Source organism: Triturus cristatus, chromosome 4_1, assembly GCF_964204655.1.
Source record: "Triturus cristatus chromosome 4_1, aTriCri1.1, whole genome shotgun sequence".
NCBI lineage: Eukaryota > Metazoa > Chordata > Amphibia > Caudata > Salamandridae > Triturus > Triturus cristatus.
Window position 1 is genome coordinate 1243060512 of NC_140585.1, and position 25116 is coordinate 1243085627.

Sequence of the window (25116 nt, forward strand, 5' to 3'; positions counted from 1 at the left end):
AGTTTCATTCTGGATGGTCTTATGTCCACTAGTTGGGCTCTGTGGGTGCCTCTGCAGACAGTGGTTCTAACACTCAGGAGATCTGTCCAACATTAGTGATCCCTCTGAACCCTGCAGTGAATCTGGAGTGGAAAACAACCTTAGATGGTTCTCCTTCCAACCTTTCATGGCTGTCATAATGGTGATGGATACCTTCACCCTAGGGTGAGATTGCATATCTGGAGGAACTGAGAATCCGAGGACTCTAATCTTTGGAGAAACAGGCTCTAAATATAAACCTGTCAATTTGGGGCAATTCGATTTATGGTAAAGGATTTCCTCCTCTTCGTTCTAGGTCATTCTATTCAGATATTGACAGACAATATGACTGCATTGCGGTATATCTGCAGGAGTGGGCTGTCATCACCTTTGTAAAGAAACGTTGACTCTGGAACTGGATACACCACCATGGAATTTGGCTGGTAGCCAACCATATTTAAATCGCTAAACATCAGAATTTGTTGTTTGGTGAGATGAACTCATCGCAGATACCTTGAGAACCCTGTCTTACACTTTAGTCCATCGCTAGCACAACACGGCTGTGCTGTGGGGACTGCTAAGGGTTAATTAATAGCCTTATCTGCATTTATTCAGCCTTCTGGACCACCCTTTCCTGTTTGTCAGCCATGGTTATGTTTCTTAAAGAGTCTTACAAACCTATTTCCCCATGTCCCATTTCACATGTTGTGGGTCCTCAATTTAGCTTCAACATGCTTCTCGGTTTTGCCTTTCAAGTTTTCACAGTTACAGTATGAGGCTTGTGACTTTCCAAACACTTTGTAGTAGCGATTACTTTGGCAACATGCATTGGTGAGTTTTAAGCACAGAATCGTCATCCTTTACTTCTGTTTTCCCCGATAAGTTAATCCTCTGAACCAATAATGCTTTCTTACCCAAGATTGGCCCCCGTTCCATTGGGCCACTGTTCTTAGGGTGACTGCACTCTTAAGGTGCTAACCCCATGTGGGGGAGTTGGCACAATACCTGGCCCTGATTGGAGGGTGTTTGCCATTTGCAAGATGGCGGGCACTGAAGAGTGGGCTTCACCTTGCTTCCCCCACCTGTGGGGCGGGGTTGGTAGCGGTGGGCAGATCTTCTGGGCTGTCCTGATTTTTCCTGCCGAAAAGGGGGTGAGACAGGAAGGGGGCCTGCTTCTGAGAGCAGGAGAGTTTGGGGGTCACATTGCAAAGGTGGCATGGCCTTTGAAGCTCCCCTGCTACAGATGGCTCTTCCTGACCTGGGGGAGTTGTGAACAACTCCACCTTCGAAAGGCTTTTTCTGGGCTCAGTGGTCCACAAATCTGTCTCGTAATGGCAGGCTGGTGTTCACCTGACAGAAATCCAACAGCGGTTATTTTGGTTCAGTGGTCCCCTCTAGAAGGGACCCCTGAGTACATTGGATGATAAATCTGACACGGGAATCCGTGCAGGGTTATTATTCTGAGACCTTTGATACCAAACATCCCAGGATTCATTAAATACAATATGGTGCTAGGAAACTGGTAATGACAGGTTTCTAGACCATATACTCAATATGGTTTTACTGGGCACTTATAATTTCTAAGAATGGCCTTAGATATTATAGGGGCTTGTCTGCTCGTGCATATAGGCCTTCACAGGAGGTAAAGTGCACCCTGCCTTAAAGGTGACTCACCTAGGCCTCATGCAGTGCTGGACAGGCATCGCACACAGGGATGTGTACCAAGTCGATTCTTTACTTTTAGCCGCACCAAAACGCAGTAGTGCACGTTTGTGGTGAGAGGTCTCCGAAGGTGACATAATACATGCTGCAGCCCTCAGAGCCCTTTCCTTGGCTACCATGTCTTGGTACCATCGGTACCCCTTACAAGGGACTTACAGGTAGGCCAGAGTGGCGCCAATTGTGGAAACGATGGTGCAGGTTAGGGAAAGAACACAGGCCCTGGGAACCTGAGTGGCATGGACCCAGGGCACACTCAGTCAAATTGTATCAGGCAAAAAGTTGGGGGGCAACTATGCAAAAAGGATAACCGAGAAGAGAATGTTACCTCTATCCTCAGGGTCCACAATGTCGAGGACGGGCCAGAGTCTAGGTCCTTGAGCTCAAAGCCTCTCCAGTTCAGCCTCGAACTGAGCTCCCACTCTGCGTCACACAAAACAGCCAGCTGAGTAGGTACATCAGTGCATTAAGACTCGCTGTGAGTACGCCTTTCCTTCCTCTTGATCAACCCCAACACCATTCTCAGGCTAAGCACCACCCCACTGGGTGTTGGACATTGAGCCCTGATTCCCAACAACAGGCTTCCAGTCTGCCACGGCTGGAAAGACCTTTACACCGATTCCAAGCCAGCCCTCGATACTGATACAGCCACTCAAAACCTGGCTTCCTCCGTTGATCACCACTCCTGCAACTCTAAAAACGAAACAAACTGAAATCTTAGTCCCTCCTATCTTGTCAGGAAACTGAATATCTATACTCCTGGATGCTCACTCAGATCGGGTGCTAAAAGATTCCTCTCGGTTCTGAGAATTAACGAGGCCCGCTCTGGAGGCAGCCTTCCCTTATCTGGCTCCGTGTTTTTGGAATAGTCTTCCCCCAACACCTTCGTGCTGAAATGTCCCTTTCCCAGTTTAGAAAGTTGATGAAAACTTACCTTTTCTAAACATAGTGCTAGGATAGTCATCTGTTACAAGCGCAGAGATACCCCTTGGGGTGATTCAGCGCTATACAAAATTATAAAATAAATAAATAAATCGCCTTTGCAGACCACTTTGGCTCCAACACATCGCTTGGTGTCAAAACCAATTTTGGTCCCCCGAGCCAAAAGGACTCACTGTAGGAAAGTGCCCCTTTTTGCATGGATACTTGATGCAAACTTGACTGAGTGTATGTTGGGATCCTGCTAACCAGGCCTCAGCACCTGTTATTTCCCCAAACTGTACCTTGTACCCACAAGTTTCACACCTCCGGGCCACATGTATGTCCCTTGTAAAAGGTATCCCTGGTACCAACGGCTTTGTGACCAGAGAAGGCTTTTGAGGGCTGCAGGGTGTATTGTGCCACCTTCAGATAACCCTCACCTTAACACCCCCACTCTACCGTAGCAGGCTGCGTTTTTTGGTGCAGGCCAAACTGAAGAGTCGACCTGGCATACATCCCTGTGTCACAAATAGATAAGTCCATGCACACCAATTTATCACATTTACAACATGATTAATGCTCAAGGCAAGTTGTGCGTGCTCGGCTTGTTGCATGCCCTGTCCCTGTGAATACCTTTAAGTTCCAAAATAGGCTGGGGCAGTGTTTAGCTCCATTCACAAGCTGCACAGTGTAGATTACTTAAATGTAAACTGGAATTCGATTTTTCTTTATGCAAGTCATTTTTATTCCATGTTCTTCAAACTTTTACAATTTGTAACGGAGGCAGCATAATTCCAAGCTTCAAATGCTGCATACATGCCCATCCAGGCTTTATTAAACAGCACGATGGAATCAACAATACATCCTGGTTAATTGTGCCAATATTGACCCAATACATTTCAGGCTGGAAACCCTTCTTCAGGGGTAACTGAAATTTTCAAAAAGGCCCATTAGCATTGTAGAGAATCTTAAGGGACGAAATTCAACACAAAGCTTCACAGTATACATTGCATAACCCAAGTGTGCGAAAACATGCCTCCCTTTGCCCGAATGTGCCTTGAATTGCGTGCAAGCTTAGCCAAAAATCACTACTAAAACCCAACATCCTGTACATTAAACTACACCATAATATACGTATAAGCTGCCTCCGTTATGAATTGTAAAAGTTTGAAGAACATGGAATAAAAATGACTTGCATGAAGTTTACATTTAAGTAATCTACGCTGTGCAGTTTGTGACTGGAGTGAAAGACTGGCCCAGCCTATTTTGTAACACATCACTGTGTGCCATGCCACCAACGCTGCCTGTGGGATGGTTAAGTCATCCCTCCAGCAGGCTTTACAGCCCTAAAGGCACGGTGCACCATACCGCTGTGAGGGCATAGCTGCAGAAGCAATATGTCCCTTCAGTGTCTGTGCCAACCACAGACAGAAGTGCAGTCGAGCCATTTTGTGTGCATGGGCTGGGGAGTTGTCAACACAAACTCCACAACTCCATGATGGCTTTACTGAAATCTGGGAAGGTGGTTATCAAACTTTAGCACATTAAACACACACTGGCAGTTTGGGATGTAATGAAAAATCCACTCAGAGGGCATCTTAGAGATGCCCCCTGAAGAACAACCAACCCTGGTGTGGTTCCTGACTGGCTCCCAGCCATCTACCGCCACCAGACAGGTTTCTAGACCACTGGGTAGAGAGCCTCCACTCTCTGGACATGGAAACCAAGACCATCCTGTGCAGAGGTGTCATGTCTCCTCCCTCAGGATGGGCAGGGTCCAAGAAGTGGGTGTTCCAAAGGTCGGCTGACTTTGTTAGCCACCCCAAGGCTTTTGCTGCTATCAACAACTGGCTCCCACCAGTTCTGACCCCCATTTTGGGCACAAGACCGTTGGGAAAACCTAGCCAGAAAAGGTGTGCCCATCTCTGCCAACCCCACCGCTCAGGTGGGAGAGGCGAAGTTAAGGCCACCTCTCAGTCCCCGCCATCTTTAAGATGGGGAGACCCCCTCCAATCAGGAAGAGGACTATGCCCCCGTCCCACTGGAAGGTAGAATATTAGGGGGCGTAGACACCCCAGGGAAGGGACCCATTGATCCCAACCTGCACACCCCTGTAACTCCCCAAAATCTAGTATTTAGGGGCACCCCTGAACCTTGCTCCTACAGATTCGACATGACAATAAGTAGTACCGAAGAGCCGTACTGCAGAAGAGGACAACTGCTTCGGTCCAGGCTCTACTGGCCTGTCTCCTCTGAAACCCCTGTGAACTGAACCCGGCATGTCCTGCAGCCAGCAGCCTCCAAGAATCCCAGGGACCTGCCCTGCCTTCCTACAGAACTCTGATCTCCAGTGGACACCGGATTTGTCCAACACCAACCAAAGTCAGGACTATAGATCCAGCCTGATCCTCGACCACTCTGCACCCGTTGCCCACTACCGGAGTTAGTGGTCCAACACCCCAGCAAGGTCCCCCCTGCGATCCTCACCTGTGATCCAGTATTGGACGCCGTCCTTCACACCTGTAGGTTCCTCCTAAAGGGACCCCTGACCAACCGGAACTAGTGAGAAGAACCCGACGCAAAAGGACACCCCTGCACCCACAACTCCTAAGACAGGAGGTTCCCAACCGATCGTGTCCAGCAACTCTTCAACTTCATCCTCCAGTCATTGGTTCCCTTCCTCCACTCTTCTGGCTCCAGCCTGCAGTCCTTTTCCACGACCTACATCCTCCGTAGGAAAGCATTGGGCTTCCGAGCACCCTGCACCCAACCACCTCTGTGCCGCTGGTGGTGTGGACTTGGTGCCAACCTGGGACCCCCTTTGCCTTACCTTAACCCCAGGAGCTTGACACCCGAAACAGAGTGGTCTGCCTGTAAGCAGCCCCCATCCAAGGTGATCCCTAGCCCCATTCGCTAACATTGGCACTCTGCACCCAGCTGCCCTAGTGCTGCTGGTGATACCCCTTGAGTGACAGCCTGAACCTTGGATCTTCCCCCCCCCCCCAAACCTCCTATCCTAAAACTGTTTACTTATCTGTAAACGTAACACTTCATTTTTCTCCATAGGACTGAATAGTGGGTTTTCTCAGAAAATTCTTTTAAGTGATGAACTGTTTAGTAGTGCAACAAAAAGTAACTTAGTGCCTTAACAAGAGTTAACCTGTTTATGAATGTCCTGTGTTGCTTAAAGTTGAGTGTGTTTCTTGCCAAACTGGAAAAATTAATCTAAAAGTAATTCCAAGTATTTTTGAACAGTTGACCAATCGTTTTCTTGACTGCAAAAGTAATCTATGTTCCTACCAGACTAGTTTTCCCTGTCTTTTGAAAAGTAACATATGAAGAGTTTAACTTACCTGCTACTAAGTGGATCTTGCACTAGAAATAAAACCACCAAATAACTTTGTATGCAAACAATTGATCTGGATTGAGTCTTTGAGTGTGTGACATAATTTCTTGCCTGAGTGTGTACAACAAATGTGTAACACTACCCCCTGAAAAGCCTTACTGCCCAACCACACTACCCCAAAACAGAGTAAGATATTATGTACTTTAGCCTCTGCTATACCTTTGGGGATCCACTGAACGCTGTGACATTATACCTTACTTTGGTATAGTATATGCAGAGCCAGTTTCCTATACTCCGTCAGCATTGAGTCGACCACAGTCCAAAGCCCTGTCATTCGTTGGGTCCAAGGAGCTGGAGCAGACCAGCCTTCAGTGTCTCCTGGAGGAGATCCATGCCAAGAGGATGCTGACTTTTTTGGATCAACTTTCACTGTAGCCTTTACTACTGCATGGGCACCAGCCCTCTCCACTGCATCCCCTTGTTCCTCCACCCACTCCATTACATGGGCCACCTCCTTCGCCACAGGTTTCTAAATTTTTCTCCTAGGAAGGGCGGCCCCTCCCACCCTTTAGACATGTATGAGACATCATACGATCCTGACCTTAGAGATGACTAATGGATGACCACAGTGTAGATCCCCTTGTGGGCACAGTCCAGATTTCTACCCCGCCAAACCATGCCCTCCTGATTATACCGCTCTTACAATGAGGTTATTCTTAGGGCACCTTCCATAAGGTTGAACTACATATTCTCCTGGAAAACAAGTACTTCCTCATTTAAACATGATCTCCCTCTCAGCTTACCATCCAGTTCCTGCCCATAGGGCATGTTCAAGACTGCACCTTACCTCTTTAAAGAGCCTGTTGAAATTAGTTGTGACACCCAGGGTGAATAAAAAATGTCATCACACTCTGACCCACCCTATTTCTAGGCCTAACTTCCACCAAGCTCTTTTGTTGTCCATAATGCATGCGAGAGCGCCAACACCCCTGTACTAGTGAAGCCCCTCATCCAAATAAGGACAACAGGAAGATTTATGCTGCAGGTAAGAGTCTTTGCGCGTCAGCAAATCACTGAAGGATCACCTACCCAATCTACTTATTCTCCCATTCTGATTGGACCCGCAAGGATGGAGGAATTCTACCAGCATCTTCCAGAGCCACATATACAGCGTAGCCACGAGCTGGTGTCAGTGGGCAAGATAATTTCTAACACCACCATCAGGTGTGCCCCTGACACTCCTGATACTGCAGCCAGGCGCATTAATTTGTGTCATTATACGGCACCATGCTTGGCTGTGCGTCTCTGGCCTCTGATTAACATACCCTTTGATGAGGAGCTTCTTTTTGGCCCCCAGTTTGATCAGATGCTTGAAAAGATCAAAATGGATATGAATACGGCATTGGGGGCTCTCCAGACTACTTCCCCCCCCCCCCAGTAGTTCCTTTCAAAGTTCCCAATTCTGAAGGGGGTGACAGGGTTTCCTCGCCTAAAGTATCTGCCTCCCACCAAAAGCGGGAACACCAGCAGCATCCTGCACATGGATACTCCAGGGGAGGTTGAGGCAAGAACGCCAAGGGCAGAAGTAAAGGAAATGTGGACAAGGTACCTGCCCCAGCCAAACAGTGACTCTCCCTGCGCCCCGTCACACTACACCAGTCGGGGCAAGACTGAAGGGGTTCCTCACTCATTGGGGAAAAAATTACTTTCGATCTATGGGTCGTTTCAATCATGAGGCAGGGTTACTGCTTAGTCCTCCGTTCAATCCCACCAACATCCCTCCCTGCAAACACACCCTCTCCCAGAACACCAGCAGCTCCTTCAGGAGGAGGTACAGACACTCCTCAGCAAAGATGCAATAATCCCTGTACCACCACCTCAATTCAGCAAAGGGTTTACACCCTTTACTTTCTTATTCTCAAGAAGGATGAGACAGTCAGGACAAATACTCGACCTTTGGCCCCTTAAAAAGTATGTCCGATCAGATCACTTTCTTATGGTCATACTACAAGATGTCATGCTCCTGCCAATCAGGTGCCCAGGGCCTATGTTCCTTCCCTAAAAACTATGCTGAAACCTAAAACCCAAATTGGCAAACCCTGGCCACATGTCAGCCCCTGGTAAATGGTACACTAGGTACCCAGGGCCTTGTGACCAGAGAAGGCCTCTAAGGGCTGCAGCACTTATTGTGCCACCCTTAGAGGCCCTGTACCCTGACACAAACACACTGCCCTTGCAGGCTGAGTGTCTGAGTATAGGACAAAACAGAGACGACATGGCACAAATCCCTGTGTGCCATGCCCACAACATACACTACCCTGGCATACATCAGCCACCCCTCTAGCTGGGTGCCCTATACCAGTGGTGTGGGTACAGGAGCATGAGCCCTGTGCCCCTACAGTACCCAGGTCCATTCCTGGGCACTAAGTGCAGTGCTGCCATTCAAGAGTATATAGTGCTGGGAGATCGTCCAACACGAACTCCACTGCACCATGATGGCTCCACGGAAGACTGAAGTTTGGTATCAAACTTCTCAGCACATTAAACCCGCACTGATGCCAGTACAGGATTTAATGGACAATGCACGACAGATGGCATCTTGGAGATGCCCCCTGAACCTAACCTACAATCCACGTCTGGTCTGAGGGGCTGACTAGGCTGCCACACAGCAGACATGTTGCTGGACCCCTAGGTAGAGAGCCATCCGCTCTCCTGGGCCTGCAACAATGCACATCCTGGGCAAGGTGCTAGGTCTCCTCCCCCAGGATTGGCAGGGGAAGCTTCAAAGGCATGCCACCTTTGTGAGCTTCTCCAGGCCACTTGCTGTACTCAGCAACTGGCCCCTACCGGTTCTAAACCCCCACTCTGGTGGGAATACTGGCCGGAAACCCCAAGGAAGCCTCTGCCAACCCCACCCCTCAGGTGGGGAAGGCAAGGTGAAGCACATCTCCGGGCTCTCGCCATCTTGAAGATGGGGAGCCCTGCCCAATCAGGACTAGGCCACTGCCCTCCCCCACAGGAGAGTGGCAGGATAGGGGATGTACCCACTCCAGGGCAGGGACACAGTGGTCCCTGCCCTTTACCTGTAACGCCCCTAAATTTAGTATTTAGGGGCACCCTGAACCTTCCTTCCTTAGATTCCAGATTCCGAAACAGCAAAGCTGATCAAGAAGAAAGAAGACCTGCCGTGCAGCTGCTAACAAGAGGAAGACACCAACTGCTTTGGCCCCAGCCCTACCGGCCTGTCGACCCTCGAACCTGCTCCTGCTAAATCCCGGCATCTCCCGTGGCCAGCAACCTCACAAATCCCGGAGGACCTGGCTACCTTGTGACTCTGAGCATCCGGGACTCCCACGAGCAGTGGCACTGCACAAAGCAAGTAACTGACCGCTGGCACCAGCCAGGAACCGCAAACCCTGCACACTGCACCTGCCAAGCCTGGCCTGTGCTGTAGTGGACAAAGACCCCGAGGACGTCCCCCCGGCGACTGTGACCCCGAATCCGGCACCCAAGGACCCACCTTGATGCTCCTGACAACGCCTGCAGCCTCAGAACCAAGGACACCCCAACTGCGATCAACAGAGGGTAAGATTGCCCGACATTAAAAGGCACCCCTGCACCCGGTGCCCTGTGGCCCCCTGTGCCCAACTCCTGGGTACCTACCTATCCTCCAACTACCCAACTTACCTCTCGAAGTGGTGGTCGCACCTGAAGAATCTCCGTCCCAGAGCTTGCAGCATCTGTTTGTCCTTGAGCTTTTCCATTGCAATCCATTGAGCGCCCGACCGCTCAAAAGCACCCTGCACCCAGCCGCCCGAGTGGCCCTGGCAGTGCAACTTCTACTCCTACCTACTTCCCCATTTGCCCTGAGCAAGTGACCAGGAGCCCAGCTCCCACAGCCGTGTGGCCTGCCAGTCAGTAGCCTCCAACCAAGGGCCCCCTGCCTTCAATAAGATAACATTGGGCCTAACTCTCTCTGCACCCGACTGCCCCTGTGCCGCTGAGGGTGTAAAAACTGTACTTACCTGACCCTGGGAGATCCATAAGTCTGTGCCCAGAACCTTAACTCTGCCAGTCGAGTACTTACCCAAAAGCTGATAATTCACTTTTCTTCCATAGGGTAAGATAGGCTGGTTTCACTCGAAATTTCTTCTAATTGTGGAGTTTCTAAACTTTAAAATATTCACCTAAAATCAACCGAGTAACGAAATCGAAAATACTCACCTGCTATTAGGAGAGTTCCCAGTGCTGGATCTTGGTGCCCAGCACTGACCCTGAAAAGTAATTACAAGCATACTTACCACTAACTCAATTTTCTCCCATAGGAAACCATTGACTGTTTTTCTGTGAAATTTCTTCCAAGTGTAGATTTTGCAAACCTCTAAATATTAGTTAAAAATTGCTTGTATAACCTAAACTCATTCTATCATCTGCTTACAGGTGGTATACAAGTGCTGGATCCAAGATCCAACACTGAACCCGAAAAAGTAACCATAACCCCACTAACCTGCTAAGTGAATTTCCTCCCATAGGATAACATTGGTAATTTGGTTAGAAAACGTTTCCAAGTGTCAACTTTTAAAATAGCAAAATATTGCTTAAAAATCACAACAGTAACAAACTTATTTACTCGCTTGTTTCCAAGAACTGTTATATACAAACCATTGGCCTAGAGTTCAGTTCTTGTGTGTGAGACCATTTGCTGACTGCGTGTGTACAACAAATGCTTTACACTGTCCTCTGATACTGCCTTACTGCTCGACCAAGCTACCACTTTAGAGAGTAAGGTCATATCTAACTTTAGTCTCTGCCAAACCTCTGTGGACTCTGTACACACTGTACCTATTTGGGAATAGTATATACAGAGCCACTTTCCTACACCAATCTACCCTGCCCACTGCAGCTACCTACGGTTCGTGGTTAAGTAGTCAGCAATTCCAGTGCAAAGAGCTTTTCTTCGAGGTCACTGCAGCCCTCACTGTGTTCACAAAATGCATTGCCAGCTGTTCATATCAGGCGGGGAGGCATCCAAGTGTTCTCTTACTTGGATGACTGGCTGATCAAGAGTGTGGACAAGTGCCTTGCACACATCAGACCACCTACTTAATCTAGGGTTCACCATCAATACATCCAAGTCCCATCTGCAGCTCCTCCAGGTACAACCGTTCTTGGGTGCACTTGTCAGCACTGTTACCAGGAAAGGCTACCCCAATCAAGCATGGGGCATTAAGAGCTTTCTAGCTCTTCATGCCTGTTTTTCAGCCAGATCATCAATTAATGGTCAGAACCCTGAAACTCCTCCTCTGCACGATGGCCTCCTTGCTGCTATAGTTTCCATGCCAGATTACACATGTGTTCTTTGCAGGAGTGCCTAGCAACACAGTGGTCTCAAGCGGAGGGTCACTGGCAAGATCTGATATTGATTTGGACCAAAACCTATTTCTTTCTGCAGTGGTGGAATATCAACTATCTGTTGTAAGTCCGGCCTTTTCTCGACTCAGCCTTTCCGGTGACCATAACGACTGGCTCATCCTTCACTGGATGGGGGGGGGGGTGCATCAGCATGATGACCATCCAAGGCGTGTGGGCAGCCCACCAACTGCGTTTCCACATCAACTCCTGGAGCTACTGGCCGTAAACTAGATCTCAAAGCTTTTTCTGCCAGGTGCAATACAAGATATGACAGTCGTATACTACCTCTAGAAACAAGGAGGCACCCACTCTTGACAACTCAGTGCTACGAAAAGGCATTTGGTATTGTCCACTTCACCAAAAGATCTATTTAGTAACGGAGTACCTCCATAGAGTGGACAATGACTTTGCAGACCTGTTCAGCATGCAGCAACAAGTCCACGAGTTGGAGCTCAACCAGCAAGTCCTACTCCTGTACTTTCATAGCTGGGGCTTCCCATAAGTAGAAGTCTTTGCAACCGCTGAAAACACTAAATCTAGCTTCCCACAGTTCATGGCCAATGCACTATGGATAAACCTGTCGGGGATATTTGCCTCTTCTTTCACGCCTTCCATGCATGGTTCGGAAGCTTCACACCTATCCTGGTGGCTCCAAATGGGCCAAACAGTCCTGGTTCACCACCCTCTTTGACTTGTTTAGTAGTCCCCCACAAGAAACTGCCCTTCTAACACAGAACCAGGGCAATGTCAGACACCACAGGCATCTCAATCTTAAGATTTGGCTCCCAAGGTCTTAGTTTACTACCTAAATCTACCTCCAGAATGGTTGTTCATCCTCCAAGAGGACCGCAGACCTATCAAACGAGCCTGCTATGCAGCTAGATGGAAAAATTCAACCATGCTACAACAAGGCTAAAAGACAGCTACTTGTCCCACCCAGGCCCCACTCTTCCTACAAAAAAAGAGGCTTCCATGGCTTTTGTTTTTAACATTCTTATAGCTGATATATGTAAAGCAGCTAAGTGGTCCACTGTACACATTAACCAAACACTATTGTGTGGATGTTCTTGCATGCCAGCAAGCAAATGTTGGCCAAGTTATACTATGTTCCCAGTCCTCTACAACATCCTACGGCTAGCCACCGCTTATGGGAGAACTGTTTAACAGTCTATGAAAAGCATGTGTATTTACAGCTACACATGCCACAAACCGAATATGTGACCTACCCTGGAGGCATCTCTTCATGGCATGTAGTGCTATAGATTCACATGCACCCACCCTCCTTCCCAGAAGCCCCAGGTTGTTGCAGATGCTTTTTCTTCTTTCTCTCATAAATTGTTATCTTCTGTTATTTTTTAAATAAAACTCCATTTCCATCCTCACCTGCCATGGGGAGAACTATCTTACAATGAAGTCTATACCCATGTGCATTGCTATTCATAGGAGGAGTCCCTATACATTGCGACTCGAAATACTTTTTTGAGTGGAAAAAAACAAGTTTTATACGTCCAAGTGCAACACTAAATGGCAGGAGTATGCAGAGCATGTGAATCTACAGCACTACATGCCACGAACATATGCTTGCAGGGTAAGTAGCATCTTCCTTTTTACACACAGTTCTAATATGCACCATTTTGCTTCATAATTCTGTAGTGGAAGGCATCCATGTCTCTTTAATTACGTCAATACACTGGAAGGTTACATGTTGGACTTCGGGCTGCTAGTTGCAAACTAAGGATCTATTTTTCCAGTGTCAGTAACTTTTTTTGTGCTTGAATATTTGACATTGTGTTGAGCAGTTTGTTTAACTAAGATAGCCATCTCATACATGTCCATAAGAGTGCTTGCAATGTTGGGCCCATCTTGAATGTTCTGAACCTCATTTCCAGTTGAATAAGTGGTGTTGAAAGAAATGCATATGCAAATTTCAATCACCAGCTTCTCAAAAGTGCAACCGACTTTGTCATTGGGTGATAATGACCGAATGCAAAGTCTTGATGTTTTGCTTTGTCAAGATAAAATCTGATCATTTTGCTTGTATACTAAAACGTGGAGAAAGTTAAACTTCTTTTGAACACAATTGCTGCATGCTCAAAAAGGTTAATCTAGGTCCAGATTTACTCATGTGCAGTGAATAAGGTTTAGAGGGAGCAAAATCCTCCATATACAATACCGGATCTAAAATGGAATTTCAATGTAATTCTAACAGCGCTAATGAAGACTCCTTTTGAAACTGTGTGCATAAAACAGAAACTGTGTGCATAAAACAGAACAACAGTTTCTAACTCGGAAAACAGACTTTTTAATCACAATAGCATCTCTAAGAAGATTTGGAACATTGTAAGCCTTATCAGTATATGCTAATTATCTGAACTTATACGAATATAAAATAGCCATGCAAACAAATCCACAATTCACCTTGTAGGCCTTCACACTAACATGTGACAATCAGTTTAGCTTCCTTCTTTCTTCCATAAATAAAAGATACAGCTTAAAGAGCTTTTCATTCTTTGGATGATATGATCAGGCATGTACTGCCTGCAGAAAAAGTATTCGAGAGGCAAAACCGTTTTTCTTGTCTTTGCTTCACAGGCTTTCGAAGTCTAACTTAAAAAAGAACAGTTGGTAGATGGATTGTTCCAACTATACAAATGGTCTGGAAGGAAGCAAAGAATACTTTGTTTAGGGAGCCTGATGGAGTTATTGTTCCGATTTGTAGTGCCTGTTCGGATTAGTTACAAGATTGCCTTGTGTTTGCATTACATCTGACAGGGTTTACTACTGATTTATTTATTGGCTTTATTGTAGCACTGGACTAGTAACTGTTACTGCTTTCTCCATAGGCCATTCTTAATGGATCTCACATCCTCTCCTGCCAAAATGTTAGGAGCCTGGCCCTGGGCCTTTGCCACGTGCATCCTGACCATGCGATCACCCTCTTACAAACTTCAGTGGACAAGCTGAAAACAATTACAGGAAAATCATCCGGTCACCTTGTGCTGGTGTTGGATAAGGTGAGAAGCTGCATCTGCTCAGAACATATTTCATGTATTAATTGGCTGATTTGCCCTCAGTTGATGCCACATTTCATAACTGTTTAGCCATTTTAGTACAAACAACTGAAATGTAATGGTGGCAGATTTTTCCACAAACTGCTGAGTTGGAAAAACCGCTCCTGAGGAAAGCTGTAGTTGATTGATGCTTCTGCTCACACTTTAGACATTTGTCTGTTCTAGTGTCTGTGATTATCTGGATAGTCCTACAAGGCTGACCATGTTGATCCTGACTGAGCTGCAGCGCCTGGTAGTTTACCTCTAGGAAAGTGTTCTGAGTTGGTTTTCTGTGCTGGATCATATACTTCAGGTTGAGTAATGCGGAACAAACATCAGGCATTTGTTTGATTTGTATCCACACTGATTTAAGATCACTTTTGCAGCCTGTTGCTAAATCTGTGGACAACTATGTAGTCCATATGTAACAGTCTACATTGTGGCAAATTGTGTACTCTTGGGTTGAAAATTGTAAATCTGTTGCATTTAAAAATGCAGCATAAAACCCAATTGTGTTCCCCAATTTAAATATTTTGCTTAATCAATTTTCCTCTTGTGATGGACTACGTAAACATGAATGCACGGACTTTCACAAATGACAACTGTGAAAAAAACACCCTATAGTTCACAAGTATGCATTGAAGACCAGAAACCTTAAACATCAAAGTGCTATGTTGATTTTTAAAAGGCAATTTCAAATTTCTCATATAAAACCATTGAGTATTAATTCCGTAGGAGGTAAAATGACCCTGGCAACATTTGTAGTATACTTGAACAAAATAGAGGAACTAGGGATTTTAAGAGGCAGGTCCAGCACACATGCCCAATAACAAGTAGATCAAAAAGTGCTATGCAGTTCCTAAAGGGGATAGGAAGGAGGGGAAGAAGAAAGGACAGAGTGAGGAGGGCAGAGAGAAAGGGGAAATGGAGGGAAATCAGGTAAGAGATGGATCAGAGAGGGGAGAGCTCCAATAAGGAGCAAGGGTCCTCACTCACCCCGAGATGTGTCATGCTTCATCATGGGGCAGCTCCTCGTTGGGCTGGCGCTGCAATACCCAATAAGACCCTCAGGGGGGCTCTTTGCCAGAGGGCTTTAGATTAATAAGCCAGGAGGCCCTATGTGTGGGGGTGGGGGGGGGCATAGAGAGGTGAGTAGAGTGGGTGCATTACATGTAATAATAGCTATCAGTGCTCCAGGGAACCTTTATTAAATGGTCACTATGCTATGGTTAAAGACTACAAGAGTCTTGGCTGGTAGGGTGAATTCAACCTGTTACAGCTCAATGTGTGCAATGACTAGTGTGAGTGGATTAAAAGGTCGACATGTTTCAAGCCTGAAATACTCCAAGTGGATGTGTGGCATTTCTTCAGGACGGGGGGGGGCACATTGAGCTGTAACAGATTGAATTCCCCCAGCTAGCCGAGACTTGTAGTCTTTTTTTAACCATTGACTGAGTTATGCGAACAGTGGGTTCGAGGAGAGTGCTAGCTGGACCACTGAAATTGTACTTGGATCCTAGTATGATGTTTAAAGGGTGTTGGTTACCCTGCCCACAGCTAGGTTTCTGAAATAAGTTGAGTTATAGGACAACCAGTGTAAGTAGCTCTGGTGGATAACTTTTCTGTTATGGTATATGTTGAGTGGATTTATGGAGACCTGGTACTGAAAGTAATAAGAAGAGAGTAGGCTTAAACACAAGCTAACCGCTGTGCTTATTCGTCCCATGTGCATTCGCGTCCCACCAACTCCTTACTGGGAGCATTTTCCACCCCCCACCCATGACATCACAAATTGCTTGGTCGTTACTCAATACAACTGCTACAAAGTTAGTTATATTTGAAAAGTGATATGAATTGGCTTGAACTACTGAGTCACTATGTGAATCTGATAAGAATGCATGAATAAAATTACTACATTTGACAAATCTCAAATTTCTGTTTCTACAGAACTTGCAAAAACTCCCCTGGGAATGCCTTCCGACATTGATATCCAGGCCGGTAACTAGGTTACCCTCACTGCGTTTTCTGCTCAGCTACAACCTTGTAAAGCAGGTGAGTTGCCTGATCAAAATGAGCTGCTTTTACTCTAAACTCAACACATCATAAGCATTTGAGTTAACTTATTTATGAAGTGCAGAGAAATATCAACCATTTTTGCTGATTAAACAGACTAACATTGGATACAGTAACAAACAGGCAGCAGCTAGGCAGGGGTTTAAAGACCGTTTTTTGCATAATGCATCTTGCCTTAACGAGGTTCTGAAGAAAAAACTTTGCTAATTTATTTCTGATATTTTTTTTCAGAGAATGATACTAAGTTTTCTTGCCAAAGAAATGTAATCTTATACAAGTAATGGTGTGTGAAGGCCAACTTGCCCTACTTCCGTAGCTTAGTGTGGTATGTAATTATCAGAAGAATTAAGCTGGGTATGACTACAGCAAGACTCGTGGACTAAACTGTCTAACTTCTCTTGAAGGTCCATGCTGAGCCTGCTTAAAAACCTCTCATACAACTGTCTTCATCTGAATGCAGTCTGGACAATCTTATCAGGGGCATAACACAGGCCCCCGCGGTGCGGGGGGGGCCAAGCTCCAGGGGGCCCCCTCAGCAAAGTACTTCGGCCAGACGCAGGCAGCTTGTGCAGTATTATTACAACTCTTCATATTTGAAAGTGCACAATGTAAAATGTAAATATTCAACCTTGAAATGCAGCCTTACTAAAAAAAAAAAATAACCTCTGCAATGAGGCTCCTTCAAAAACACAGCAGTTGATGCATTGCTGACAGCAGCCTGCAGAAGCAGGAGGGTAGTTTGTCCAGGGTATGACCTCTGAGGCAGAGGCACGATAGACCATGTGCATGAAAAGTTAATCCTCTCGGCATTCTCTGCATGCGTGATGGGAGTCTCACCTGACTAGAGAAAAAGAGCGGGCAATTCCAAAGAGGCACAGAAAGTCTCTTTGCTGTAGCCTGTCTGAATCTTTCCAACACACAGGAAATGGAACTGAATATTTCTCCAGACATGACACCCTCTTTAAAACTGTGATGTGGGTAAGTTTTGCATTTCTTTCACTTATGCACTCTAGCAGAAAGGGAACCACTGGACAACTTTCATGGTATATTGCAATGAGCAATAAATACAACAAAAGAAATGTTTGAAATGCATAGTTAGTCCTGCAGGCACAATGCCAGAAATCCTTGCATGTTAGAGTTTGGATCGCTAATGTACAATATAACGACAACAATCGACTACTGTCAGGATGATAACTGCAATTGGTGTTTTAATGTATTCCCAGAACATCAGGTATTACTTTCACACTTCAGAATTGTTGCTTGCACACTTATAAATGGTGCCAGTGGGCCCTATTATGTGTAACAAAATCAACCACTCAAACTTTTAATCCAATTGCACTTTGAATTTCTGTATTACCACAAAATTCATGCCTGTAAACATCAGTTCATGTAAGGTGCTGTTGCGTGAAATCAAGGACCGCTCTAAAGCCAGCTACATGACCTAATGCCCTTTGGTAGATTTGCACACCTGTCCCTGCTAGCAGTATGTACATATTTTGTGAGGGAGTCTTGAAATGATGATTGCTTCATAAAATCGTAAATCCGGTATTTGTAAAGCGCGAACTACCCAACCTATGGGTCTCAAGGCGCTGGGGGCCGTCGTGGAAATTAAGTGAGCTATTGCCCAGAGTCACATGGTCCTGAGCTCAGCTGCCGCCGGAGCTGGGGATCAAACCGTGAGCCCTGTGCTCCGAAGTCAGCTGCCCGGGCCGCTGCACCACACCCCTCCCTCTCCTCTTCCTGTCCGTCTATTTTGTAAATGATAGTGAGGTTTGCACAGATGTCATCTACGGTATTTGTTTTGTAGAGGTGAGTTTCAGCACCTGAAAACACGGTGATAGTGCGCTCTACAAATATGCATGATATATCATTTACTTCCAGTGACCTACCGGTTTTAAGAGCTGCTGCCCATGCTGCTCATGTTTTGTGCAAAGTTTTTCACTCATCTCCTACCGTTCTCTACCTATATTGTGAGGGAGCGTTCTCCTGCTACTTCATATAACTATGTGAAGGACACTTGCACAACTCCTTTCTGTGATGCTCCATGTTGTGGGAGAGATGCCTGCCCAACTAATTTCCATGGATCAGCTGCTTTTCCTAAGCGTTATTTTTAGGGTCCAGCCTGCGAGAGTATGCGCCTCGCTTACGAGACACTCTTGTATAGAGTAAAGGGCTTGGAGCCCGCCAGTTTCTTACCATTTGTTGTCTTGCATGGCACTCTTCTTTACAGCCCAGTAATTCATCACTGCATGCCAAACATAATTTCCGTTCATCTCTGTGGAGCAGGGACCAAGCACTGATTGATTCAACTTAATAAGTGTCCGTCCGCTGCTCCTGACATGATTGAGGTACTATTCTTTTTAACTTTTAGTGCCCTGCAAACAGACGGCGTATGACTGTCAAAAACATACCCAAAAGGACAAATAAAATTGCAAATGTTCAATTTCTATAGTTAACTTTTTTATTTTGGCAAGTCTTCTTTTCTCACTTTGCACTCATGTTTTATATTTTTGATCATGGGCACTATTCTAAAAAAAATTAGGATTGTTATTGCAAAGCGACATCCTTTCTTACGTGAAATTTCTGATCTGATGCTTTAGCACATAATCATGCAGTACACCCAAAGCCGCCCCACTCAATCTAATCCACACCAGAACAATCCAACCCACTCTAATCCAAATCACTCTCCCCAATCCAAACCAGTCACCCCAATCAAATCTACTCCAAACCTCCACACTCCAATCCTCCCAACTCGTCCCACTCTAGTCTGCCCCACTCCAATCCATAACAATCTGTCCCACTCCAAAACAATCTGCCCCACTCCAATTCAAAACAATCTGCCCCTCTCCAAACTGCCCCACTCCAATCCAAAACAGTCCTTCATTTCAATCTGCTCCACTCCAATCCAAAACAATCTGCCCCACTCCAATCCAAAACAGTCTCCTTCATTTCAATCTGCTCCACTCCAAAACAATCTGCCCTACTCAAAAACAATCTTCCCCACTCCAATCCATCCCACACCACACCCAAACAATCTACTCTATTCCAATCTGCCCCACTCCAATCCAAAACAATCTGCCCCACTCCAATGTGCCCCACTCCAATCCAAAACAATGTGCCCCACGTCAGTCCAAACAATCTGCTCCATTCCATTCCAATCCAAAACAATCTGCTCCACTTCAATGCAAACAATCTGCCCCACTTCAATCCAAGCAATCTGCCCCTCTCCAATCGAAAACAATCTGCCCTACTTCAATCCAAACAATCTGCCCCACGTCAGTCCAAACAATGTGCCCCACTCCAAAACAATCTGCCCAGTCCAATCCACCCACACCAATCCAGAACAATCTGCCCAGTCCAATCTTCCCCACTCCAGTCTGCCCCACTCCAATTCAAAACCGAGAGTCCTACGTTAATCCATCCAACTCCAATATAAAACAATTTGGCCACTACAGTCTGCCCACTCTGATCTGCCCTACTATAATTTGCCTCACTCCAATCTAACTCGCCCCGATCCACCTACTCCATCCCAATTCACCACACTCCAATCCACCACAATCCCCACTCTCCAGTTCAATCCACCCCACACTAATCCATCTACCCCAATCCAATCCACCTCATCCCCATCCAATCCACCCCACCCCACTCCAGTCCACTCCAATCCATTCCAATCCAAAACAATGTGCCCCACTCCAATCCATCCCACTCCAACCTTCCCCAATCCAGTCGAAAACAATTTACCCTACTCCAATCTGCCCCACTTCAATCTAAAACAATCTGACCCCTTCAATCTGCCCCAATCCCAAACAGATTACCCCACCTGTCTGCCCCACTCCAATCCAAAACAATCTGCCCCACTCCAATCCAAAACAATCTGCCCCACTCAATCCAAAATAATCTGCCCCACTTCAAACCAAGACAATCTGTCCTACTTCAATCAAAAGCAATCTGCCCCATTCCAATCCAAAAGTGACAGCCCTACTCTTATCCACCCCACTCCAATCTGTCCCACTCCAGACCTCTCCACTCCAATCCCCCACCCCAATCCAATCCACCCACACTCCAATGTACCACAATCCAGTCCACCCCACATCAATCCAATCCAGCCCAATCCAATCTACCCAACTCCAATCCAATCCACCTCATCCCAATCCAGCCAACCCCAATCCAATCTAGTCCACTCTAATCCAAAACAATGTGACCCACACCAATGTGCCCCACTCCAATCCAAAACAATCTGCTCACTCCAATCCAAAACAATCTGCACCACTCCAATCTGCCCCACTCCAATTCAGCAGAATCTGCCCCACTCCAATCCAAAAGAATCAGCCCCACTCCAATGCAAAACAATCTGCCCCACCCCAATCAGCCCCATTCCAATCCAAACAATCTGCCCCACTCCAATGTGCCCTACTCCAATTCAAAACAATCTACCCCACTCCAAATTCAAAACATTCAACCCCACTACAACCACTACCGTAATCCAATCACCCCGCTCCAATCCAATCCATCCCACCCAAATCCAATTTACCCCACTCCAATCTAATCCACCCCACTCCAATCCACCCCACCCCAATTCAATCCACCTCAATCCAAACCACCCTAATCTGTTCACCCCTTTCAATCCAATCCACCTCAATTCAATCCACCCTTCTGTAATCCAATCCAACCCACTCTACTTAATCCAACCCACTCTATCCCAATCCATTCCACCCTAATCTACTCCAGTCCAGTCCAGCCACCCCACTACCTCAGTCCACTCTACCCTATTCCACCACACTACACTCCATTCTACACCACTCTACGGTAGTGCACTCTGACACTGCAATCTGACACTCTCTGCCACTGAACCAGTGAACTCTACTCCAACAAATACAGTGTACGGGACTCTACTTCCCCCACTTCACTCTAGGACACCCCTGCCACTAACTTGTAGCCACGCTGGATAGCAGCCACACTGGTATACAACATGGCAAAACCACATTTCCAAAGCCAATAGCTATTGTATAGGCAAGACCTATTGGCTTTGCCAGTGCTTGTTATAGTTGCTGTCTGTATTGTCTTTTTTGTCCTAGTCTGAGAAAAGCTTGCACTGCATCTGTCAATGTTTCTATGTTTGAAGAAAACTTGCAAAGGTACTTTTGTGTTTTACCTCTTCTCTGTGTGATGAAATCAAGAGTTCACTTAATTTTCCTTTCCTCTCCCACTTTGATTTATTTCCTCCCATCTTTGCCTGTCATCCTGCCTCTTCCTTGACAGCATTGTGTTTGTTCTTCTCTCACAACTTGTTCTCTGCAGTCCATCACTGTGGTCCTTCAGCCCAGTCAAGTCAGTTTCTCACCCAGATTACTTATGACACTGTGGTTGAGTGCATAGCTCAATGGTGTGGGGGCAAAGAAATCACTGAAATATTTGCAACAGAATGTAAAAGAAGCAACAAATAAGGTTTCTCTCATAGGGTGCAAGGGACAGAAACAACAGCATTTTAAACTTAACTCATATGCAGTAATTGTACTGCACAGATAGCAGCAGTACAGGCTTCTTGGCAACACAAACCAAATGGAACACAGGCTAGAAGGTGAGATTCAATAGACCTTTGCAACTACCACACTATTTCTCTCCTTCCCATTTCAAAATGAGCTTTAGATTTGAGCATCTTGGTCTCAAATCAGCATCACATAGCACAGTATGGCCTACCCCATCATGTATATGCAGACTTTCTTCCACACTATAGAATGGGACTGATAGTGCTGTTTAATCTGGGTAACAGGAGAGGTGTATGCTGGCTGTCAGTGTTCACATTCTTTTAGATCTGGTGGCATCATTCACAATTAACATCTCTCATAATGTATTTTACAGAGGTGAGTATTCAAGGCAGTCCAAACCAACATTGCTAAGACAGTGCCTTGAATACCTACCCATGATTGAATTTAACATAATCTCAGCAGCCTTGGTTTCCCAGTTTTGCTTGCTGTAAGAACTTGGAGTATTGCTTGAGAGTGAAAACCCACCTCAAATAATAATCACAAGCCTTATCAGCATAAACCACTGGAGTAACTAAATAAACCTATGCTTAACGCTCTGGTAGCTTGCCACACAACAGTCAGTCTTACCTTTGAGGTAATGTGTAAAGTATTTATGCAGTACTCAAACAGTAATAAAGTGAAAACGCAACAAAACAAAAATCCCAAACCAATTTAGGAAAATATAGTAAATTTTAACAAGACTATACCAAAGCGATAAAAATCCAATAAGTAGAACCGGAGATACGAATAAGCATCAATCGTGGGCATCTGATCGTGTTAGACCAGTTCAAAATCAAAAGTTAAGGACGACCGTGATGGAGCGTGGGTCGGATGCAGGGTCTAGGTTCCTGCCAGTGGAAGGTTTACCTTCTGACTTAGAAAGTTTTATGGAGAAAATATGGTCTCTGAAGAGTCATCGGCGGGGCAAGCTGGATCTGAAGTGGTGTTTGATGACGGTGGATTGCTCATGAGCGAAATCACGGTGCGATTGTCGATGAAGGCGGGAGAGAGAGCGGGTGAAGTTTTAAGTCCATGCCTCGGAAGGCCTCAAGGTTGATTGGATGCTGTTTGGCATGGATCCTGGTGTAGCCCTCTACGTTCAGACTTAGAAACATTTCTAGAAGTCATATCTCCTTCAATGGGGCAAACAAGAAAGTCGAGACCGACAGAAGGGGGGTTGGGAGCACACTGCCTCACATCCCAGCACGACTGGCGATTTGACATCAATGACCGAGCTCTGGCGGCTATCCCGGGCTATCAGTCCTCCAGGCAGAAATCTGCCAGAAAGTTTGAGTCCCACTTCTTGCAGTTTAGGGACTGGAGGAGTAGACTTTAACACCAGCCAAGGGTCTGTGCATAATTAAATTAATTTACTATTGTATGGTCAACATTTGTGAATGCCTTGCACTTGAAAATGAAGCCATTTACCTATGTACGACTACCAGTCTGGCTTCAGATCTTTTGAGACTACTACCTTACACGTCGTAAACAATGCCCTCCTAATCTCAGATGAAGTTACCACTGCCTCCTGACATTTCTGGACCTCTCAGCTTCCTTCAACACACCGATGATGCACAGTTTTACTTGAAAGTCTCCTCCACTTCTAACATCCAGTGCCTCAAACACTGCCTGCAGATCATGCAAACCTGGATGCCCAGCACCTAGCAAAAGCTCAACCCAACCAAGATAGAATTTCTGTTGTTTGAAAAAGCACCCAAAAGCAATGTGCAATTTCAAATCTTGCATACTGTACATTTCCCCTACAAATACTTGGGAAAGAATATACGTATAGTGCACAGCTTTAATGTTTCGTCATAGCTGAGGGCCATGCCCCCCCCAAAAATATCATTCTGGCTACGGGCCTGCGGAAAACTCCTGATTGCGTCCGGAGGGGGCCCCTCCACGTACCTTGCAGGGGGGCCCCCTCAAGTTTTGTTACGCCACTTATCCTAATATGATGCTGGGGCTTGGTGCCGGAACCTTGCAACAGGCTGGGTGGGAAGCAGTTCCTTTGTCCTCTGGATTTCACTGATGTGCCCTGTACACAATGGCCATGCGGGACAGAAGTTGAAATAGAAATGTGCACTTTGGGAAAGCAAAGGCCAGCAAAGAGGTAAATATGAGAAATGGAGCAATTTACTTATGACTGCCCTAATCGGGTGCTACAATAAATGTTTGTAGGAAAGTGTCCATTTTTGACATGGTCACCCCCCACTTTTTGCCTGGCATTTGATGCATGTTGACTGAAGTGCACTGGGTTCCTGCTAAAAAGGTCCCCAGTGCCAGTGCTCTTTCCTTAAAAAAAGGTAACTGTGCAATTGTACTTCAGTTGGCAAGACCTTTAGGGCCGCTAAGTACCTAGTAAATGGTACCTTTGGTACCTAGGTCATGGGTACTAAAGAGGATCCTTAAGGGCTGCAGCATCTATTGTGCCACCCTAAGGGACCCACCAGCAAATTTGTGCAGACTGGCATTGCAGGCTGCGTGAAATAGTGCAAGCAAGTTTGAAAACACGACGTGGCACACACCATATGTGCGATGCGTAGACACTACATGCAACATATGTAAGTCACCCCTACAAGCAGGCCTTATAGCTCGAAGGCAGGGTGCATTATATTGCATGTGAGGACATATCTGCAGGAGCAGATATGCCCATGTGTTGTCAAGTTCAATTACTAGATACTACGATTGAGCAAGGAAGAGATCTTAAGTATATGTACTGGGCACTGGTCATTAAGAGTTCCCCCTTCTACATGATGGCTTCACTGAAACCCATGGTGTTTGGTATTGAAAGCCTTATCTTAACTTGACGCCTCTTTGCAGCCACCAACTTCCAGACCAAGAGATATGTGGCAGCCTCTCCGAGCTGTTCTGTAGAAATGATGCCCCTGATGTTACATTAGACTGAACTTGAACTTTCTGCAATCCATGTAGCGGCATGCCCTGTAAGCTTTGCATGCACAAGATGGCCGCCAGCCCCCTGCATAAAGTAAAAACAAAAACACCTTGCCTTAATAAATCCATACTGATGCCAGTAGTGGATTTATTAAGA

General features: G+C 46.1%; 1 protein-coding gene across 1 annotated transcript in view; it reads left to right on the forward strand.

The window, feature by feature from the left end:
* Nucleotides 1-25116, forward strand: part of ESPL1 (extra spindle pole bodies like 1, separase) — a 470161-nt gene that overhangs the window by 396450 nt on the left and 48595 nt on the right. Inside the window, exons 26-27 of the mRNA XM_085654666.1 lie at nucleotides 14260-14430; nucleotides 16414-16518. Of these exons, the coding sequence (XP_085510792.1) occupies nucleotides 14260-14430; nucleotides 16414-16518 (276 nt within the window). The remainder of the gene's footprint in view (nucleotides 1-14259; nucleotides 14431-16413; nucleotides 16519-25116) is intronic.